The sequence below is a fragment of the Alosa alosa genome, chromosome 21, assembly GCF_017589495.1.
Source record: "Alosa alosa isolate M-15738 ecotype Scorff River chromosome 21, AALO_Geno_1.1, whole genome shotgun sequence".
NCBI lineage: Eukaryota > Metazoa > Chordata > Actinopteri > Clupeiformes > Clupeidae > Alosa > Alosa alosa.
Genome location: NC_063209.1, coordinates 22775837 through 22793510, shown reverse-complemented (window position 1 = coordinate 22793510; position 17674 = coordinate 22775837). Strand labels below are relative to the sequence as shown.

The window sequence follows — 17674 nt, the reverse complement described above, 5'->3', positions numbered from 1 at the left end:
CCTCTGTTTGCTGATTGGACCTGCACATTTTTGGCCTGAGAAAACCTGTGAATATACCGCAGACCCAGACGACTTACTGAAGGGAAATGAAAATACAGCGGAAGTACGTTGGAGGGCGGAGCCAGGCAAGTGATTGGGGGCCCCTCGTGAGCATATCTGCCGCCTTGTTCTGTTCTCCCGGAACATGAACTGCGCGGACTGAGAGGTGACACCTAGCCCATAACAGCAACCTTTTTGCCAGACCGCATAGCTGCGGGGAGCGAATGCCTGGCTGCTGCTGCTGCGGGTGCTGCCTCCGCTGCTGTATCTGCCGATGTACCGCCATCGGAGCTAGTGGGGTGGCGGGATGGAAGATCGCTTCCTGCCGGGGCAGCAATGTCTTGTGTGCTACTGCACTATTCTGCAGCACCTCAAAATGCTCCCTCATACTCTCAACAATCTGGACGAGGAGATAGGCGCATCCAGCAATGGAGTCTTCTCCCTGTCGGGTAGCTGGGATAGCGTGAGCCACAGATTTGGTGTACCAGCCACACCAAATGGCCTATTGCTCTACCCTGTGCCAGGGCTGCGCACTTCGAGGCCCGCAAGGCCAGGTCCAGTGCTCTCCTCTATTCAGATAGTAGAGTCAGGGCTTCGTCGTCCTCCGCAGCCAACCTCATGCTCTCCCCGGCGTAGACCTGGAGGAATGCTGTGGTGTTGAGGGCACGGCATGCCTGCCCCAGACAGGCGTTAGCCTTAGATGCCTGACCGGCAGTGGCCCTGCGAAGCTTAGATGGCAGAGTGGCCGGTCTACGGGCTGATGCTCCTTGGGGGGCGAGGTAGGCAGCCAGCGCCTCCTCCACCTTGGGCAGGTGGATCAGCCCCTGCTCCTCTGCCCCGGGCAGCCTCAGACATACTTGCTTTTTTATTATTTTATTTATTTATTTATTTATTTATTTATTTATTTATTTATTTATTTATTTATTTATTCTGTCTTCCGTCAGTTGTTTCAGATCCTATTCTTCCGTTCTCAGACCAGTGGCAATAGACGTCAATGAAGAATGAAATAGGGCTTTCAGACATAACCTCCGGAGTATATGCGGAGGTTTGTCAAACGGAGGTCAGATATTCACATGCCTTTTGTGTGCTCCTGCAAGTCAAATACTGTATGTCTATTGCATTTACGTAAGGAGCTTGGAATAAAGTTGGGTTTTCTTTTCATTTTCTCTAGCTAGGCATTATTCATTCTAAACAAATATCGGGCTAAGCAGTGAGGTCATGAGAAGGCTATCAATGAACAGAAAACCGACCGTGTTGGCTAACAATTTATTAAATACTCTTATATAATACTGTAATACTGTTATTGTCATCAATGACGTCGTTGTACTGCCTTTTCAGCGCCTTCTGCTTATGTTGATTTGGTCTTTTGAATTCCTTTGGCCTTGCGATGTGGTTGTAGGCCTACATCAACGTGTCTCTTGCGGTTCCCTTCAAGTATTCTATCACGACGCTGTCTGCCCTCATGTAGCTCCGTGATGTCTTCATCTTTCCAGGTCGGAGATTTTCTGGACAGCATTATGCCACTCCATCATGGTCATGACCCTGGCATTTAAGTACTCCCGCCACATGGACGCACGAAAGAAATGTCATTGACATGTTCTCACATGGTGTGAATCTTAACCGCATGTTCTCCGCTTTGTTCAGACATAGCTCATTTACATAATGTGAGGAGGAAATACTAGAGGGGAGCAGTAGAACAGCCAGCTAAGTTCGGACTTCCATATGACCGTTTATGATCAGATAAACGGCCCAACCGTTTAACATCCACAGAACCTCCGGTCTTACACGTATGTCTGAAAGCCCTTAAAGAGTGTTTGCCATTGGCCGTGCCGGCTAATATATAGCTGAGCCGTTTCGCGCCAATATAACCTATTAGAGGACTTCAGTGGTGATCACGTGATCGAGGAGTGTATTCCTATTGATTAACGCTGAGTAGTTTGACTGATAGAGAACCATTCATTTTCATGTGAAGCACCAGGGTCAGTGTTTGAGGCTTTTTAAGTTTCAGGTTTGACCCTGGTCTGGTCTCAACCAGTGGTGGAGGAAGTACTGAATCTCAGTACTTAAGTAAAAGTACAAATACACAGAGAAATATTTACTTTAGTAAAAGTAAAAGTACCACAATGACAACCCTACTTAAGTAAAAGTAAAAAGTACCTGCTTTTAAATGTACTTTAAGTATTAAAAGTAAAAGTATTTGCATAATGATTTATTCTCTTAATATCTATATTCTAAAAGAAAAAATAGTATGGGCTGTGGCATTTTAATTAAGCTAGTTTTAGGTTAGGCTATATTCGACTAGATAGTTTTAAGCTAATGCAATTGTGCTTACCATCTGTGGCCCAGTTTACATTCTGACCTACAATTCTAGAGACTGTAATTCTGGTTATCTACTAGGGTGATCTGCTGAGTATATCATTCAGCAAAACACGAGAGCCTGAAGTTTAACGGGGTAGACCAGGGAAACGTCGGGTGGATCGTAATGCCAATTCTGCTGAATTCTGCTGAAAGGCACAGAAAAGTTGCTGAGAAAGGTGTCTTTATGATTAGGTTCAGTTTCACTTGCGCAGACGCACATAGACATTGAATGAGCGCTCACATTTCTTCCCCCCCCCCAATTGTAGGCTATGCCTCTTTATTCGATCACACACAATTAAGAAATATTTTCTAATCTGGAAAATGCTACGTTTTTTTCCGGCCAGCGGTTCTATAATAGTCTACCATTTATTTGTGCCGCAAATGATCAGACGTGTGACAGAAGCATGGGCATAGCCTGTAACTTCGCTGATCCGCGGATAGCAATCTCATCGTAGAGGAGGCCCTAACGCTGCAGATAACAGACAGAGAAAGGCACAGAACACAGTTGCATGTCCAGTGTAGCCATGGGTCTGGTGAATATAGCCTACCGAATGCAGATGGCTACAAGCTCACGCTTTGCCTGGTCTAGACTAGAAGCTTATGTTTCAAAGATTTAGAAGCTGGGCACGTAGCGCTCCAGAACCTGTGGTAGCAACCCCGCCCCCTGGTAAAACAAACGTTTTTGTCAGAGAGAAAAAAATCCATAAAATCATAAAATGTATCGTAAAAAGGAACGATGGTGTAAAAATGTAGCGGAGTAAAAGTACAGATAATTGCTGTAAAATGTAACGAAGTAAAAGTCAAAAGTATAAATTCTACTTAAGTAAAGTACAAATACGTGGAATATTTACTTAAGTACAGTAACGAAGTATTTGTACTTCGTTACATTCCACCACTGGTCTCAACCCTTCATGGACAAGAAGTTATGTTCAAGCACCCGTTTTGGCCTCACACAAACAAGCATACATTTGTCACTGTCTGAAGCTCAGGCAACAGATGCAGATCAAATAGAAGTGGTCAGACAGTGCTAACAGGACCAGTAATAGCAAAATAAACTACAAAATCACAAAGCCCAGAAGATGGTTGAGTATAAATTAAAGTCAAGAGTCCAATAGCAAAGGAAACCTCAGAGGTTGGCAAAACTACCTTTCTTCAAAAAAACACCATGCCTGATATAAAGCTGAAAATCAGCACCTCAGAATGATTCTGATTCTGCCTGATGCCACAGGATTAAAAGAAAAAAGATGATTTAGGAGGAAATGGCAGGAATATTTGTGTGATTAAAAGTTTGAAGAGCTCCAGGGTCGGCTGTATTTGTCCAATGTGTTCATAAAATGACTTGAACGAAAGCTTTTCAGATTGTCCTCTTTAAAATGATACCAAACATAATAAATCAATTATTCAAATATGTCTTTAACAAAGGCCAATAGCAAGATAGGCACCTGCGTCAAAAATGTGTTTTTTCAATGGGGGAGGGTAACTTTAACAGCTGATAACACTAATTTAGCAGGATTCCAGAAGGGTTATCATACAAAAATGTTAACTACAGACATGTATCTTTTCAAAAAGTATAAGCAACCTTTGCCACCTTGAGTGGTACCGACATCTCATCTGGCCCATGGACTAAAAAGGGTAGGGGGACCATGGACCCAACAGTGTTACTCGAAGATCTAATTAGAATGGCTTAAGTAAACAAGGAAACTGCCTTAGCCATATTTTTTTATCATAGAGAAAGTATATGACATGATGTGGAAGGAGGGGCTTCTTATCAAGTTATTTCAGGGGAGAGTGTTTGCATGGGTTAATTCATTTTTTTTTTATCTGAAAGGAGAATTATAGTTAAAGTTTTAAGTGAAGAGTATTTAAAGTAGACAATTACACTCCTCAAGGGAGTATTATTAATCCTATATTATATTAATAATATTATTCTCAATAATGATAAATGACGTGTTTAAAAGTGTAGAAAGGTCTATCGGTGTAGCATTACTTGCAGACAACAGAGCAATGTGGAAGAGGGGGGAGGAATATGAACCATTTTATGAGTAAGATGCAACAAGCAGTAGTAGTCCTATCTGCATAAAGTAGGCCTAAGAGGTGTGTCGTTGACATATTGATGAGCGTACGCATAGATATTATAAAGCTTTGTAATAGGCTATCTATGAGCGTATGTAGCAACCGGGCCAACAGCAGCAGAAAAAATAGAAAATGTAATTCCAGGGAATTACCAGTGCATGAAAATGCAAAACATATGATGTAAAATATCATACAGAGTAAAGACAGATAATACAGAGATAGTTACAATGGTGTTGCCAGGGTACATATGATGGTTGCTATGCCAAATAAAGTGGTTGCTAGGGTAATCATGTTGGTTGCTATGGCGGTTGCTAGGTTGACATTGTAATGGTGGTTGCTAGGTTGCTGCTAAGGTAAATCATATGCTTGCTAGCGTGTTGCTATGCAAAATAAAGTGGTTGCTATGGTGGTTGCTAAGGTAATCATGCTGGTTGCTATGTTGGTTGCTAGGTTGACATAGTGGTGGTTTCTAGGTTGTTGCTAGGATAATTCAGATGGTTGTTAGGTTGTTGCTAGGGAACATATGGTGGTTGCTATGCAAAATAAAGCGGTTGCTATGATGGTTGCTAGGGTAATCATGTTGGTTGCTATGGTGGTTGCTAAGTTGACATTATAGTGGTGGTTGCTATGTTATTGCTAGGGTAATTCAGATGGTTGCTAGGGTGTTGCTAAGGTAGTTCTGGCGGTTGCTATAGTAACTCAAGTGGTTGCTAAGGTAATCATGTTGGTTGCTAGGTTGTCATTGTGGAAGTGGTTAATTGATTGGTTGTTACTAGGGTACTTGAGATGGTTGATAGGCTGTTGCTAGGCTAGTTGTGGTTGCCATGCAGGTTGCTATGTTAATCTCATTGGTTGCTATATTGGTTGCTACAGTGGAGGTTGTAACAGTGGAAGTGGTTGCTAGGATGTTGCTAGGGTATTTGACATGGTTGCTAGGCTATTGCTAGGGTACTTGAGATGGTTGCTATGCTTGTTGCTAGATTTTATAGCAACACCAAAGAGTTTTTTGTACCTTAATATAATGTTTCCAAAATCATTTCAGTGGTTCATCAACTCGTAATAGGGTGAACGGCACTTCTGTATTCGCTTCGCAGCCCTCTATCGGCTATAACCCCACTATGTAAGTTTGCCAGATCGGGTAGCAGATCTGTAGTTCAATGGAATGAGACATAAGAAACTACAAATTTGACTTGCGTCTAATTGAGCGCCTGTCACTTTAAGACGTTCGTGAGGGTAACACCGTTTAAAAGGCTGCTGATGTGTGGATGCAATTCATAACATTTTCTATGTAGTTAGTTAAAATAACGGTTCGTACTTCTCCTTGGGACAAGCCCTTTTGAGTCTTGGAAAACACTTTTCCATTTACATCGGGATTTTGCAAATATTCAGTGTCAGAGTCAATAAAATGAGCCCTGCATGAGTAACGAAATTGACAAGCAGCTGTAAGTAAGCATGCTAAACTCGACATCCAAACAGTATTCTAACGTTAGCTTTGACATACTGCTTGATTGCATAACTTAACTTAGTTTAGTCTCCTCAATGTACTATGTTGTGATAAGACCTTAGCAGTTAACTTTAATGCAGCAGTTTTGAACAAATTTGCGCAGCATTGTCACGATGCTAAACGGATTTAGTAGCAATTTAGCCCGTCATCTTCTATGCTATGCTTTTATTATATGTGGCAACAACAATCGTTCAACAATCATTAATGTTTTGTTAAATGCACATGCAGAGGAGGGGCAGCGGGCTCGTTACTGAGAGAGAGCGGGGCGGGGCAAGGAAAGGCTGCGTGCATAAAAAGTGCAGCTCAATGAAAGGATTGTATCTTATCTTTAAATTAAATTTACCATAAATTTAGAAGATTAATGTGTGGCGGCCGGTTTTGATTTCATGGCGCCCCGCCACAGATTAGTCAATGTATGGGAAACACTGCATCATACTTTCATTAAATCATGCAACATACTCTACCGTGTCTGTGGACATCGTTATTTGAAAGCCGGTGCTAGATAAACAAATAGCGTGCTTGCGACAGAGGAAAAGTGCTTTAGTGTTGCTTTAACCGTGAAAGTGGTTGCTAGGCTGTTTCTAGAGTATTTGAGGTGGTTGCTAGGTTAATCATGTTGGTTGCTATGTTGGTTGCTAGGTTGTCAACGTGGAGGTGGTTGATAGGTTGTTGCTAGAATACTTGAGGTGGTTGCTAGGCTGTTGCTAGGTTAGTTGTGGTGGTTGCTATGCTGGTTGCTACTGTAGGTTAATCTCATTGGTTGCTATATTGGTTGCTAGGTTGTTACTGTGGAACTGGTTGCTAGGCTGTTGCTAGGGTATTTGATATGGTTGCTAGGCTGTTGCTAGGGTAATTGAGGTGGTTGCTAGGCTGTTGCTAGGGTAGTTATGGTGCTTGTTATGCTGGTTGCTAGGTTAATCGTGTTGGTTGCTATGTTGGTTGCTAGATTTTAACTGTGAAAGTGGTTGCTAGGCTGTTGCTAGGGTACTTGAGGTCGTCACTAGGTTGTTGTTAGGGTGTTTATGGTGGCTACTATCAGAAATAAAGGAGTTACTACAGTGGTTTGTTAATATAATCATGTTGGTTGCAATGGTAACTGACATAGATGCTTAATTCCAATGGTTGATGTTGGTTGCTAGGTAGGTGGTAGTTTAATGTAGTTGGCTGGAGGCATAGTTGATGATAACTGACAGTTGGAATGGCTAAACAATTAAATAGACCGATTTACAGTAACTGTAAATCGGTCTATAGTTGAGTAGTTTAAATGGTTAAATTGTTTAACAGTGAATTATTGTAGTGAGGACTTTTATTTTGAAACAGTTTTGGGCAGAGGGAACCATAGACTGTATAGAAGTTGAACAGGATCTGTACAAAGATCCTTGATTACTAGCTCAGCTTTAACTCTCTCTGATCTGTAGTCTTAAGCCTATGGTACGCTCTCCCATGTCTGCATCCCGCGCACGCGGCACTGGTGAGAGCGTGACGAGAATTGCTAACGCAACGCTCAGAACATAATACGTTTTTTCTTGTTCCTAAGCAACACAAACGGTTTGTCAATTGAATACGTTGCGCTTTGAAAGTTGAACCAAGTTCAACGCTCAGCTTGTTCAACGCTAGCAGCGTTGCCACCGTTACGCTGACGAACCAGAGAACAATAGGAAACCTGCCGCTTGCCGCTGGCTAATGTGATCCCCGCCTTAAAAGAGCCTGAGAGAGTGACAGTTGCTGCAGGTGGCCATGAACACCTGGCACAGGATTCTAATTGCTATGGTGATGTCATTATGGCCAATGTTAAAGTCTATGGGGAAATTTAAATAATTTTCTCATAGTTTAAAAAGTATAAAAGTTACAAATATGAGGCATAGCAACCTGGTCCATTTGATCCACGTTACAAAGTTTTAATGAAGTTTCTAGGTTAAACGGTTGAAGAGAAAGTTGAAGCGTACGGAAAAAGCAGTCAGTGGAATAATAGGGAGGGAAAGTAATCTCATCGCCATCTAGTGGTTGCGTTCCTAGAGTTTAGCGGAGTGGATGGGATTTTTTTTTTTAGAAAAAATATATCTCGTGCACATTGGGATCTTAATTTAATGCCTTTCATACCTTTCAATAGAGGGTCACCTCTATTGCTTCAAGTGGTCATACCTTATTTTTAGGATCAGTTGAATTGTTTTGAGTTTTTGTCGTAACACGGTGATAAGGAACTACAGCTGCATGTGAAGTCACATGTTTGGGCGCTTAATCTCTTACTGATCAATATGGCAATTTGCTTAACTGGCTTAACATGTTTTTGTAATAACGGAACGTGATGTAAACCGCGTGGTGATAACTTTATGTCAGGATAACTGGTGTTGTGCTTCTACTCACATGAAGAGCTAGCTGTAAGTGCTAAGTGTCAATGCTAACCAGGCTAATAAACAAACCATGCTACCGTGAGTAACGTTGAAGGGTAAAGTCACGTGACTTCTTTTGTAGTTCGTTTATGAAACAAAAGGAGCAATTTCGATTTTCTTAAATAAGGCAAAATAGGGTCTGACATTTTCACAGTTAGAATATTATTACTGTATAGACACTGAAAAATATTTTTGGTGGATAACATCGCTGATTTGGCTTCACAATATTTTTTAAAAAAGAGGTCTATGGGACTTAACATTGGAGCTGCTCTTCGATAGGAACGCAACCACTTGGGGCGCTGGTTTTCACTTTCCCTCCCTATGCTAGGAAGAACACTACAGTGCATTGTCATGCACTATAATAACCAGGCGCACACCTAAGGTCGATTTTCTCCGTTCCCGGAAGTGGCTCCTGATGAAATATCTCGCTCCGCCTATATATTTAGAAGAAGTTTCAACATACTTCTGTTAACTTCGACGATGGCTTTGAGGACACTCTGCGTTTTATCACGTTTCCAACTAGCCTATAGCAAGGTATGAAGGTGTTAGTAGCCTAATGTGCTCATCTTTTCTAATGGTTTTGTAGAAATTACCTGCGTAAAAGTCCGTGAAGATGGGCTATCTGTCTGTGTACATCTACTGTAGTAGCTAGTAGTCTTATACTATGTGTTATTGGTACGCCGTTTTCTTAACAGACTATCATAGATATGTTTTCAACTTATATTAGCCTATGTCGATACTTTACTTCCTGAATAGTCAATAAGAAGTGTTAAGCCAGAAAATGTCTATTAAGGTAGGGGCTCTGGTTTTAAAACGTTTGCAGAGTCGATGAGAAGCGAGCCCCTGGCTGCAGTTCGCAGATCGGAGCTGGGGTTCAGTGTGGGCGGAGCGCAACGTTGAGCACGTCTTTCCACGCTGACCATGTCCTGGTTTTTTGTTTGCTATACTGTTCGAGTTAAATATTTCTCAACATTATCTCTAGGAAGAATGCTTAACTAAAAGCGTATCCTCAACTTCAAGAGAAAAAAAAACACACGGGGTTACGAGACTCGCTGTAGGCCCAGGCCTGCATGAAATAACCAGTCACATAGCATAAATAATAGCAATATTATCTGTCTAATGCCTTTCATGTCTAGGCCTAGTCTATTTTCTTTGATGTGAAAAACTGGCTGTCACTGCCTGAGTGCCAAAGGAAAATGTAGCCTACCATGTGTCTGTTGTTGCACATAGCTGCATAATATACCCCATGGTCAACAACCACTTTAACTTGTCTGCCTGATCCTGAACAGCTATCTCAAAGTTATTGAGAGGGTATTTTGTAAACATTATGTTAATGAAATTGAATTGTGACATACTATGTATGTTTTAGTCTACAATAACAAATTATCATATTATTATTATTATTATTATAATACACAGAGTAAATGTGTGAGCTGAGCTGCAAACAGCTGTCACTGTGTGCAGGGTTTCATCAGTAGCCTAGCCTATCAATGAACCCCGAATCTCCTTTAGGCTAAATATTACATAATAATTCATCCATCTGTTAGCTATATTTTTCTGATAATGATGATGATTAACCTTTAAGATAAATTATTTTGTGCAATCTGGATACAGAATAAAGTGGACACATACAGGCAGCAGACACAATTTAATTAAAAGTTACATTTACACATAGCATAGGCCTACTGTTAGGGACAACTGATTGACAGTCACACGTACATGTATGTATACAGTGAGCATAATAAAACCGACCCCACCCCTTCTCCATCCATACATCTTTATGAGTTCTGAATATTGCAGGGAAGCTACAGCAGATATTGAACTTCACAGTGAGGCCCATATAAGACATTGCACGCTCTGCCTTACAACAAATATTGCCCGTATCCCCATAAATATATGTATATTGAACCCATTTGAGATATATTACATTCTATAGTTTTCTTTTTTGAACTTACATGCTGTTTTAAGTTAGGTGATGGTGTTCCTTAATCTTCTGCAAAAAAAAAGTATGTGTCTGGAATATCATTTAAAGTGAAAAGTCGAAAAATAGTAAAAAAAAAACAAAAAAAAGTATAAAAATCAAACTCCATAGACAGTATTAAAACCAGGTAAATAGACGAACACAGAGAGGTCAACGGGGAATGACGTGCTGATTTTGGACTGAGCTCAACGATGCACTCCACCCCACATTAAGCCCAGCCCCGATCTGCAAGCTGCAGCCAGGGGTACTTGGAGTCGATTGACATTTCCTTGTACCGTAAATGCTGGAGTATGTGACTGAGAAACAAGAAATGGTTCATGAAATCTTATCTTAACCCTACCCTACGTTGATTACTTGACTTAGCCTATCACGGTTATTTGTCTTAGAAGTTAATAATTGAATGGTACACAAGTCTCATCTCTATTTGTCGCATGACAATACCATTAATAAACTGTATTCCACTGTCCATGTACCCATCCAAGCCCCTGCTATATCGACTGACATCTGGAGTCCGCTTCAAAAGTGCCTGCCCGGTTCAGATCAGCCATGTGGACCACCTGGTTCTGACTGTGCGCAGTGTGCCCAAAACTATTGATTTTTACACCTCAGTTTTGGGTATGGAGGTTGTTACCTTTAAGGTAAGTAGTTGGGTCATTTCTCTTTTGAAGGGGTGCTGCTGAGTAAAATATCTCACTTTGATAAGCCATTATTGATAGGCCATGTCAAGGAGTAAAAGAGGCGGCACTTAAGTGCAGTCAAAATCTTGGGACAAAATCATTTCGGTTGACTGTCCACTAGGTGGAAACCTTTGCCAAGTTTTAGAATTGTACCTCTAAGCAGCGAGAGGGCCACTGCACCTGCAGCAGGCCATTTGTCCTATGCCTCCTCTGCTCCTCACGTGTGCTCCCATTCGCCATCTCAATCGTCCTCCAGGGAGACAGAAAGGCCCTGGGCTTCGGCCAGCAGAAGATCAACCTGCACCAGTCTGGAAAAGAGTTTGAGCCCAAAGCCCAGAGCCCCACACCAGGCTCAGCCGATTTGTGTCTAATCACAAAGACTTCTCTCACCACCGTAGCCGCCCATCTCCAGGTGAGCCCATACATATAGCTTAAGCTCCAAAAATTAGGCCACATCAGTCATAGATACCCTTTACCAGTGAGGGAACTGATGACGGTTAGTGTATATGTATCTATGGTTAATAATGTGTGTGGTGAATTCGTTGTTGTTGTCAGTCAGCACACCCATATAGTGTTTTTGTTCAAATGTGTGTAAAATGTCAGATGTACAAAGGTCAGAGGTTAACTGTGGAAGGCTTAAGATCGACAGCTCATCTATTCGTTTTAAATTCTCAGCCTTTGAGTTATTTTGCATCCCCCATTCTTCAGTTGTGCATCACACTACTCCGTACCTCATGTAGTGATTGTTATTATCTGAGCCTAAGCAACCAAGATTTTTCAAGGACAACCAAGATTTTTCATGGACAACAAACTGCTGAACCGTTTCACTTATTTTTACTCTCAAAGCTTTGATTTGTTTGTTTGCAGGACTGTGGAGTGGCCATTGAAGAGGGGCCGGTGGAGAGAAGTGGAGCAGTGGGCCCAATCACTTCCCTGTACTTTAGAGATCCGGATCAGAATTTAATTGAGGTGTCCAACTATAATCAGTAGACACAAGAGGGCAGTGTTGAACCTCTTTAAAGCCTTGCTTTTGCAATTTGTCAGTATGTTCAAATCCCTGACAACCCTCATTGGACAGCGCCAAAAATGATTTGGCTGAGGATTTTGTTAAAGCAGACTATTAAGATCTTAAAGAAAAAACTCAAACTTCATTATTAGTTCATCATCGACTTGACTTTTTTTGCAAATACACTACCAGCCAAAAAGTTTAGACACACCTACTCATGAATGGCTTTTTCTTTGTCTGACTATACATTTTTCTCTATTTAATTTGCCAGTCAGATTTGTGATTGTCAATCATGTGCATCTGTTAATCTTAACATGGCACTAAGAGGCATAGCCTGCGTGGAGGAGGTTATGAGCTACACAGCCTAAGCAGACCCTACTTGATTGCCACAGGAACAAATATGATTTTGGCCAGGGCTGGTCAACTGGCTGTTTCCAACTCACGCAAGCCTGAGCTTAAAACAGGCAGCGCACTCACACACACTGGCTGATAGCATCAGTTACTGGGGTCAGCGCCTAATGACTTTCTGCCCAGCTGATGCTGTTGGTGGAAAGTGCTTCGAGATGTATTTTCTAGTCATAATTCTTGCCTACTCTGCAAATACTGCTGCATCCAAACCTAATGGACTCTGGTTTATCCACTTGTGTTCATATTTTGAAGCAACAGAGCTGTTTTTTATATTAAAGCACTGACATGTTGCAATGCTCCTGTGATATTCTAATAAATATGACAACATATTAATTTTTAAGCTATTTTTTTTTTCTTGTGAAAAGTTGGTCTTAGTTTGGTTAATTTATGTGCACATGTAATATTTTGTGACTGCCTATATTATGGGTGCAAGAAACATGAGATTGCCTAGACACTGATTGCTGCATCATCAAATGTCATAGTTGGGGTAATTGGTTGACCTTTTGGGTAGTGGGTCTACTGTGAGTTCCCCTCTCACATGCCTACCATGTCCACTCACTACAGCCCTTAGGAGTTGACTGACACCATCGAAATGTTGGTAAAATGAGGTAAAAAAAACCCACAATAATTCTGATTCTGACAGGTCACCTGTGTGTAGGTGTGTGTGTGGTGTGTGTGCAGGTGTGTGGGGGTGGGTGTGTCTAAGGCGCCCAGTGGCATTGTTGAGTGACTGGAACATGGATAGAAACATGACCCAAGTGCGTTTACTGAAAGTGCCTCCCAGAAGGCTTTAGCTTTATGCACGTACTGTGGAAACTATGATGACAGAAACCAAGAAAAACATGTTTGTGTTGAGCCTAAATGCTACAATTCAGGAAAAAGCTGCCACACAAAACCACTACGATGACCTCAATCCTTTTTGTTGTCACAACCACCTTGTCCAAATGTGTTGAGATAATTATTCTGTGCATTATTGATGAATCCTGATAATATATGTATTCTAATTAAATAACTGATATTCTCAAAATAATTACACAACACTGCTAAACATCATTGCCACGTCATCTCTCATATTAGGAAATTAATTTAATGTCAAAGAGTGGACACTAAAATGTAACATTAAGTGCTGCTGTTGCTATTCCGTGTGTCCGTATAAATTGTGAGTAATTACTTTAGACTCCATGGTGTGTCCCATTTGGTATGATGAAAATGAAATTAGGCATCTGCAGGAAAGAGGATGCTGTGTCACAGTTGCTAAGACAAACAGCAAGTCTGTTTTGGTAAACACCAGCTCCATAGACTCCTACTGAAGCCCATCATGGCAAGGCTGAGGAAAATCAGGCTGTGGAAAAATATTATCAACGTCCAGCAGTGAAAATGACAGGAAAACCCAGGCAATGAGTCTAAAAATGAGTCCTGCTTGTGGTCAGTTTCTCCTTTCTCTTTCTGTTTCTCTCGTTGCCCCTCCTCTTCCCCCGGTTTTTAACACTGTTATTTTGTGTATATGTCTGTCTAGGCTGGACGGGGCATCGCAGAGAGCGTGAGGCTCCAAGCACCGTCTCAGCAGCCTGATGGATGGTTGAGAGAGACAGGAAGTTTGCATGGACCTCTGAGGTGTGTGTGTGTGTGTGTGTGTGTGTGTGACAGTGTCAAATGTTATGTTCCCCTTAAACACTGCCTGTAGCCGAAAAGACCCTCTTTGCCAATGCTCACATGCTCTCCGTGGCCGGAGAGCACACGGTCCCAGGGCTGTGCTATGCTAAGAATGCCCAAGATGGATGGACCCCAGAAAAGAATCGACACTAAAACCGGTTTACTTTTTTGACTACAATAAAAAATATTTTAAGCTTGTAGCTTGAGTATGAAATATATTTTGAAAAACTTTGCATACGGAAAACTCCTGTAGTGCTTGAGCTGTACATACTTGCCCCTTGGGCAGAGTCCTTTGAATGGGATTTTTTGGTCTACTTCCTTAGTACACCATCTCACACCACTCAAGCTGTATGAGTTGTGAATCCCTTGGTCCCCTAATGTGACATTATTTCTAGTGTTTTGTAATTAAGAGCATTCACTACCCATTCAGGTGCCATGTCTGTTTATATTTAATGTAGTTGCATATTTCTCAACATGGCATATCGCTGGAGTTTAAACGTTAAGGAAGACGTAAAACAAGCATCAAATTGGGATGACGTCTACAATTTCTGATTTCTTAACCGGTTTTCATGCCTGTAGTTTAGACATTGATTATCAAAAAGAACTTCACTTTAGTATAACCTAAATATAATATAATTGGGGTTTTATGGGGCTTTCATCCCGGTTCAACATCTTTGAAACTTTGTATCATCCTCCCTTTCACACACAGACACACTAAATGTTGTTAGAGTCAGATTTGTTGAAATTTAGTCACATGTAAGCTACTTTCTGTACAGCTTTCATGATATAATGCAATATAATGTGAGTGTCAGTGTGTTTATTTGTGTGTGAGCTTGTGTTTGTGTCGGTGTATATTTGTGTGTGTGTGTGTGTCACAGAGTGTCAGAGATGCACAGTTTTGGTGTAAATGAGATTTAAAACAGAATTGTATTGTTTCAAAATGGCCTTTGTGAAAAGACTTAAACCAGATGTATTATTCCTATTGAAAATGGTGTACTAAAATCCCATGACAAATTCTTACCATAATGTGCAGGTGTGTTGTCACTGATTTATCTTAATTACCTACTTGACTGCTTCAAATCACTCTATCCTATTGTAGACTTAAAGGTGAAACACCCCTCTTCATTCAAAGGGGAATTTCCACCGATTACACTGTTATTGTTAATGCTGCAGGTCTATTTCAGATTATCAGTTCAATTGTATCAATTGCTTCCCGTTGCTTTTGTCTCTGTCTCTGAGTGTTATATAAGAGAGGGTCATTTTCTTCAGTTTGCACGCCAAGGTTTTTTTTCATCAGAGCAAATCTTGGCTGCCTGTCACAGAAGCTAGGTGGAGGCATACTCGACAGGCTATGCCCCTGTGGAGATAAAGATAAAGTTAAAGTTCGCTCTCGTTTGTATTAGTATTTCTGAATTTCAGCCTGAAATTGGTGTGATGTGTTTGTATAGAGAAATAAAAAGTGCACATTTTACATGCACAGGTGAACTATTCGACTAAATATATATTACAGACAATATTAGATTATAATCAGTCTCTGCATATCATATGGTATTTGATTTGTTCCTCTCCCTAAATTTGAATACGTTGTGTGAAATTGATGAAGGGGATCTGCACAAACGAATGTTTTAGTGAATTTTATGTGCAAAATAAGAAACGGGTAGAACTAGAAAAGAGAACACGGACAAAAGGCCCCTATCACTCAATCAAGCTCACACCCTGCCAATCTCTCCCTGATAAGCTCCAGCACAGCTGATTGTCCTCCCGTCCAATTCATCATAAGAGTATCAGAGAGATATTGGTCCAAGGGGGCATGAGAGTTCGTCATCGGCAATGTTTGTGCAGGCGGAGATAATGTGCGGCTCTTGCTGGCTTATTGTTTTCTGAGGTTTTGTTAGAGATAAGAATTTGATGATGTCAGTTATGATGATGTGTTATCAGTATATGGTGGTACATGTGACTCTGAAGTCAGATCCCACAGATCCATAGTGTTTATTTAATTTTAAATACAGTACTTATCCAAGTTTTATTTCTTAAAATTGTTTTGTCGTAAGTTGCACATAACCATTACTTTTGGGGTACACAGTTCATAGTGATGAATGTGCAGTGCAAATAACTATTACATTCACAACAATTGTTCACATGCATCCTTATGATGCTGTTTTAGTTCACATGCATCCTTATGATGCTGTTGCAGTTCACATGCATCCTTATGATGCTGTTTTAGTTCACATTTTTAGTTCACATGCATCCTTATGATGCTGTTGTAGTTCACATGCATCCTTATGATGTTGTTTTAGTTCACATGCATCCTTATGATGTTGTTTTAGTTCACATGCATCCTTATGATGCTGTTTTGATTCACATGTACTGTTTTGGTTTCACATGAATCTGCTGTTTTGGTTCACATATATGAATCTTCCGTAACACTTTATAATAACTACAACACAATTCATAATTTGTTAAGCCTTTGTTACTTATTAGTTAATGGTTTGTTCATCATTAGCAATTTCTTGTTTATTCATCATTTCAGTCATTTCAGTATTTCAGTAAAGCATTTGTTCACACAGTTATAAATGGTTTGTTCATTGTGAATAAACCTATCCAAAAAATATGTTTGTAACTACATGATTTATAGTTAATAAATAATGAAACAACCACTTATAAATGTACGGAGCCCTAGAGGGGTCATCGCAAAATGTTTTGCATGTTGAGAGAATGTGCGCTCGTTTTACTACATTGTGCTTCGCTTTACTAAATTGTGCTCTTGTTTAAGTAATTTGTGCCTCGTTTTAACTATATTGTGCACTCGTTTTACTAAATCGCATTGCTTTTACTAAATTGTGCGCCGGGTTTACTAAATCGTGTGCACAATTTACTATATTGTGCTCTCGCTTTACTATAGTGTGAGCTCATTTTACTAAATTGAGCTCTCATTTTAAGCATAGTAAAACGAGGGCACAATTTATTAAACGAAAGTGCACTATTTACTAAAACGAAATGACGATTTACTAAAACGAGGGCACGATTTATTAAAACGAGAGCACAATTTGTGAACATGGTTATAGAACATTGTGTGCACGACTACTTAAACGTGGGCCAATTTTGTAAAACGTGCACTCAATATTGTCTTGACACATGTAAACATGAGCACGCTATAGTAGGCTATATTTGAGGTCTCGATCTACTAAAACGCACTCCACCTAATAATTAAAACGTGGGCTCAAGAAATTAAATTGTGTGCACAAAAACATAGTGTGGTGTCAAGGGGTATCCCCGGAATGACGGGGGAGGTGTGTCGCTTGTAGTGACGAGGGAATCTCATTGATTGCAGTGCACCTGGATATAGCCCCGTTAGGTAGGCTGTAGGTGGGAGAGCAGATGATTGTGTGTGTTTGTACAGGCCCCTTTGCCATCATCGCCCAGCTGAATGTTTGCCGAAGTTTTGAGTGTTTGTTGAGGTCCAAGTGTATGCAGAGCTGTGGTGTTTATCGCGAACGGTGTGAGCTGAGCATCGTGAACGCCACTGTTAATGTCTCCCGCTTCATAGTCCGTGATCAAAGCTTACCTCGCTGTGTGCACCATTGG

At 40.8% G+C, this 17674-nt stretch overlaps 1 protein-coding gene across 1 annotated transcript; it reads left to right on the top strand.

Annotated features, from left to right (window-relative positions):
* The first annotated feature begins 8708 nt into the window (after window positions 1-8708).
* Window positions 8709-12769, top strand: glod5 (glyoxalase domain containing 5). The gene is made up of 4 exons (XM_048232151.1): window positions 8709-8898; window positions 10828-10983; window positions 11279-11434; window positions 11890-12769. Exons 1-4 carry the CDS (start codon window positions 8845-8847, stop codon window positions 12010-12012), a joined length of 489 nt encoding a protein of 162 aa, XP_048088108.1. The 5' UTR covers window positions 8709-8844; the 3' UTR covers window positions 12013-12769.
* The last annotated feature ends 4905 nt before the right edge of the window (window positions 12770-17674 follow it).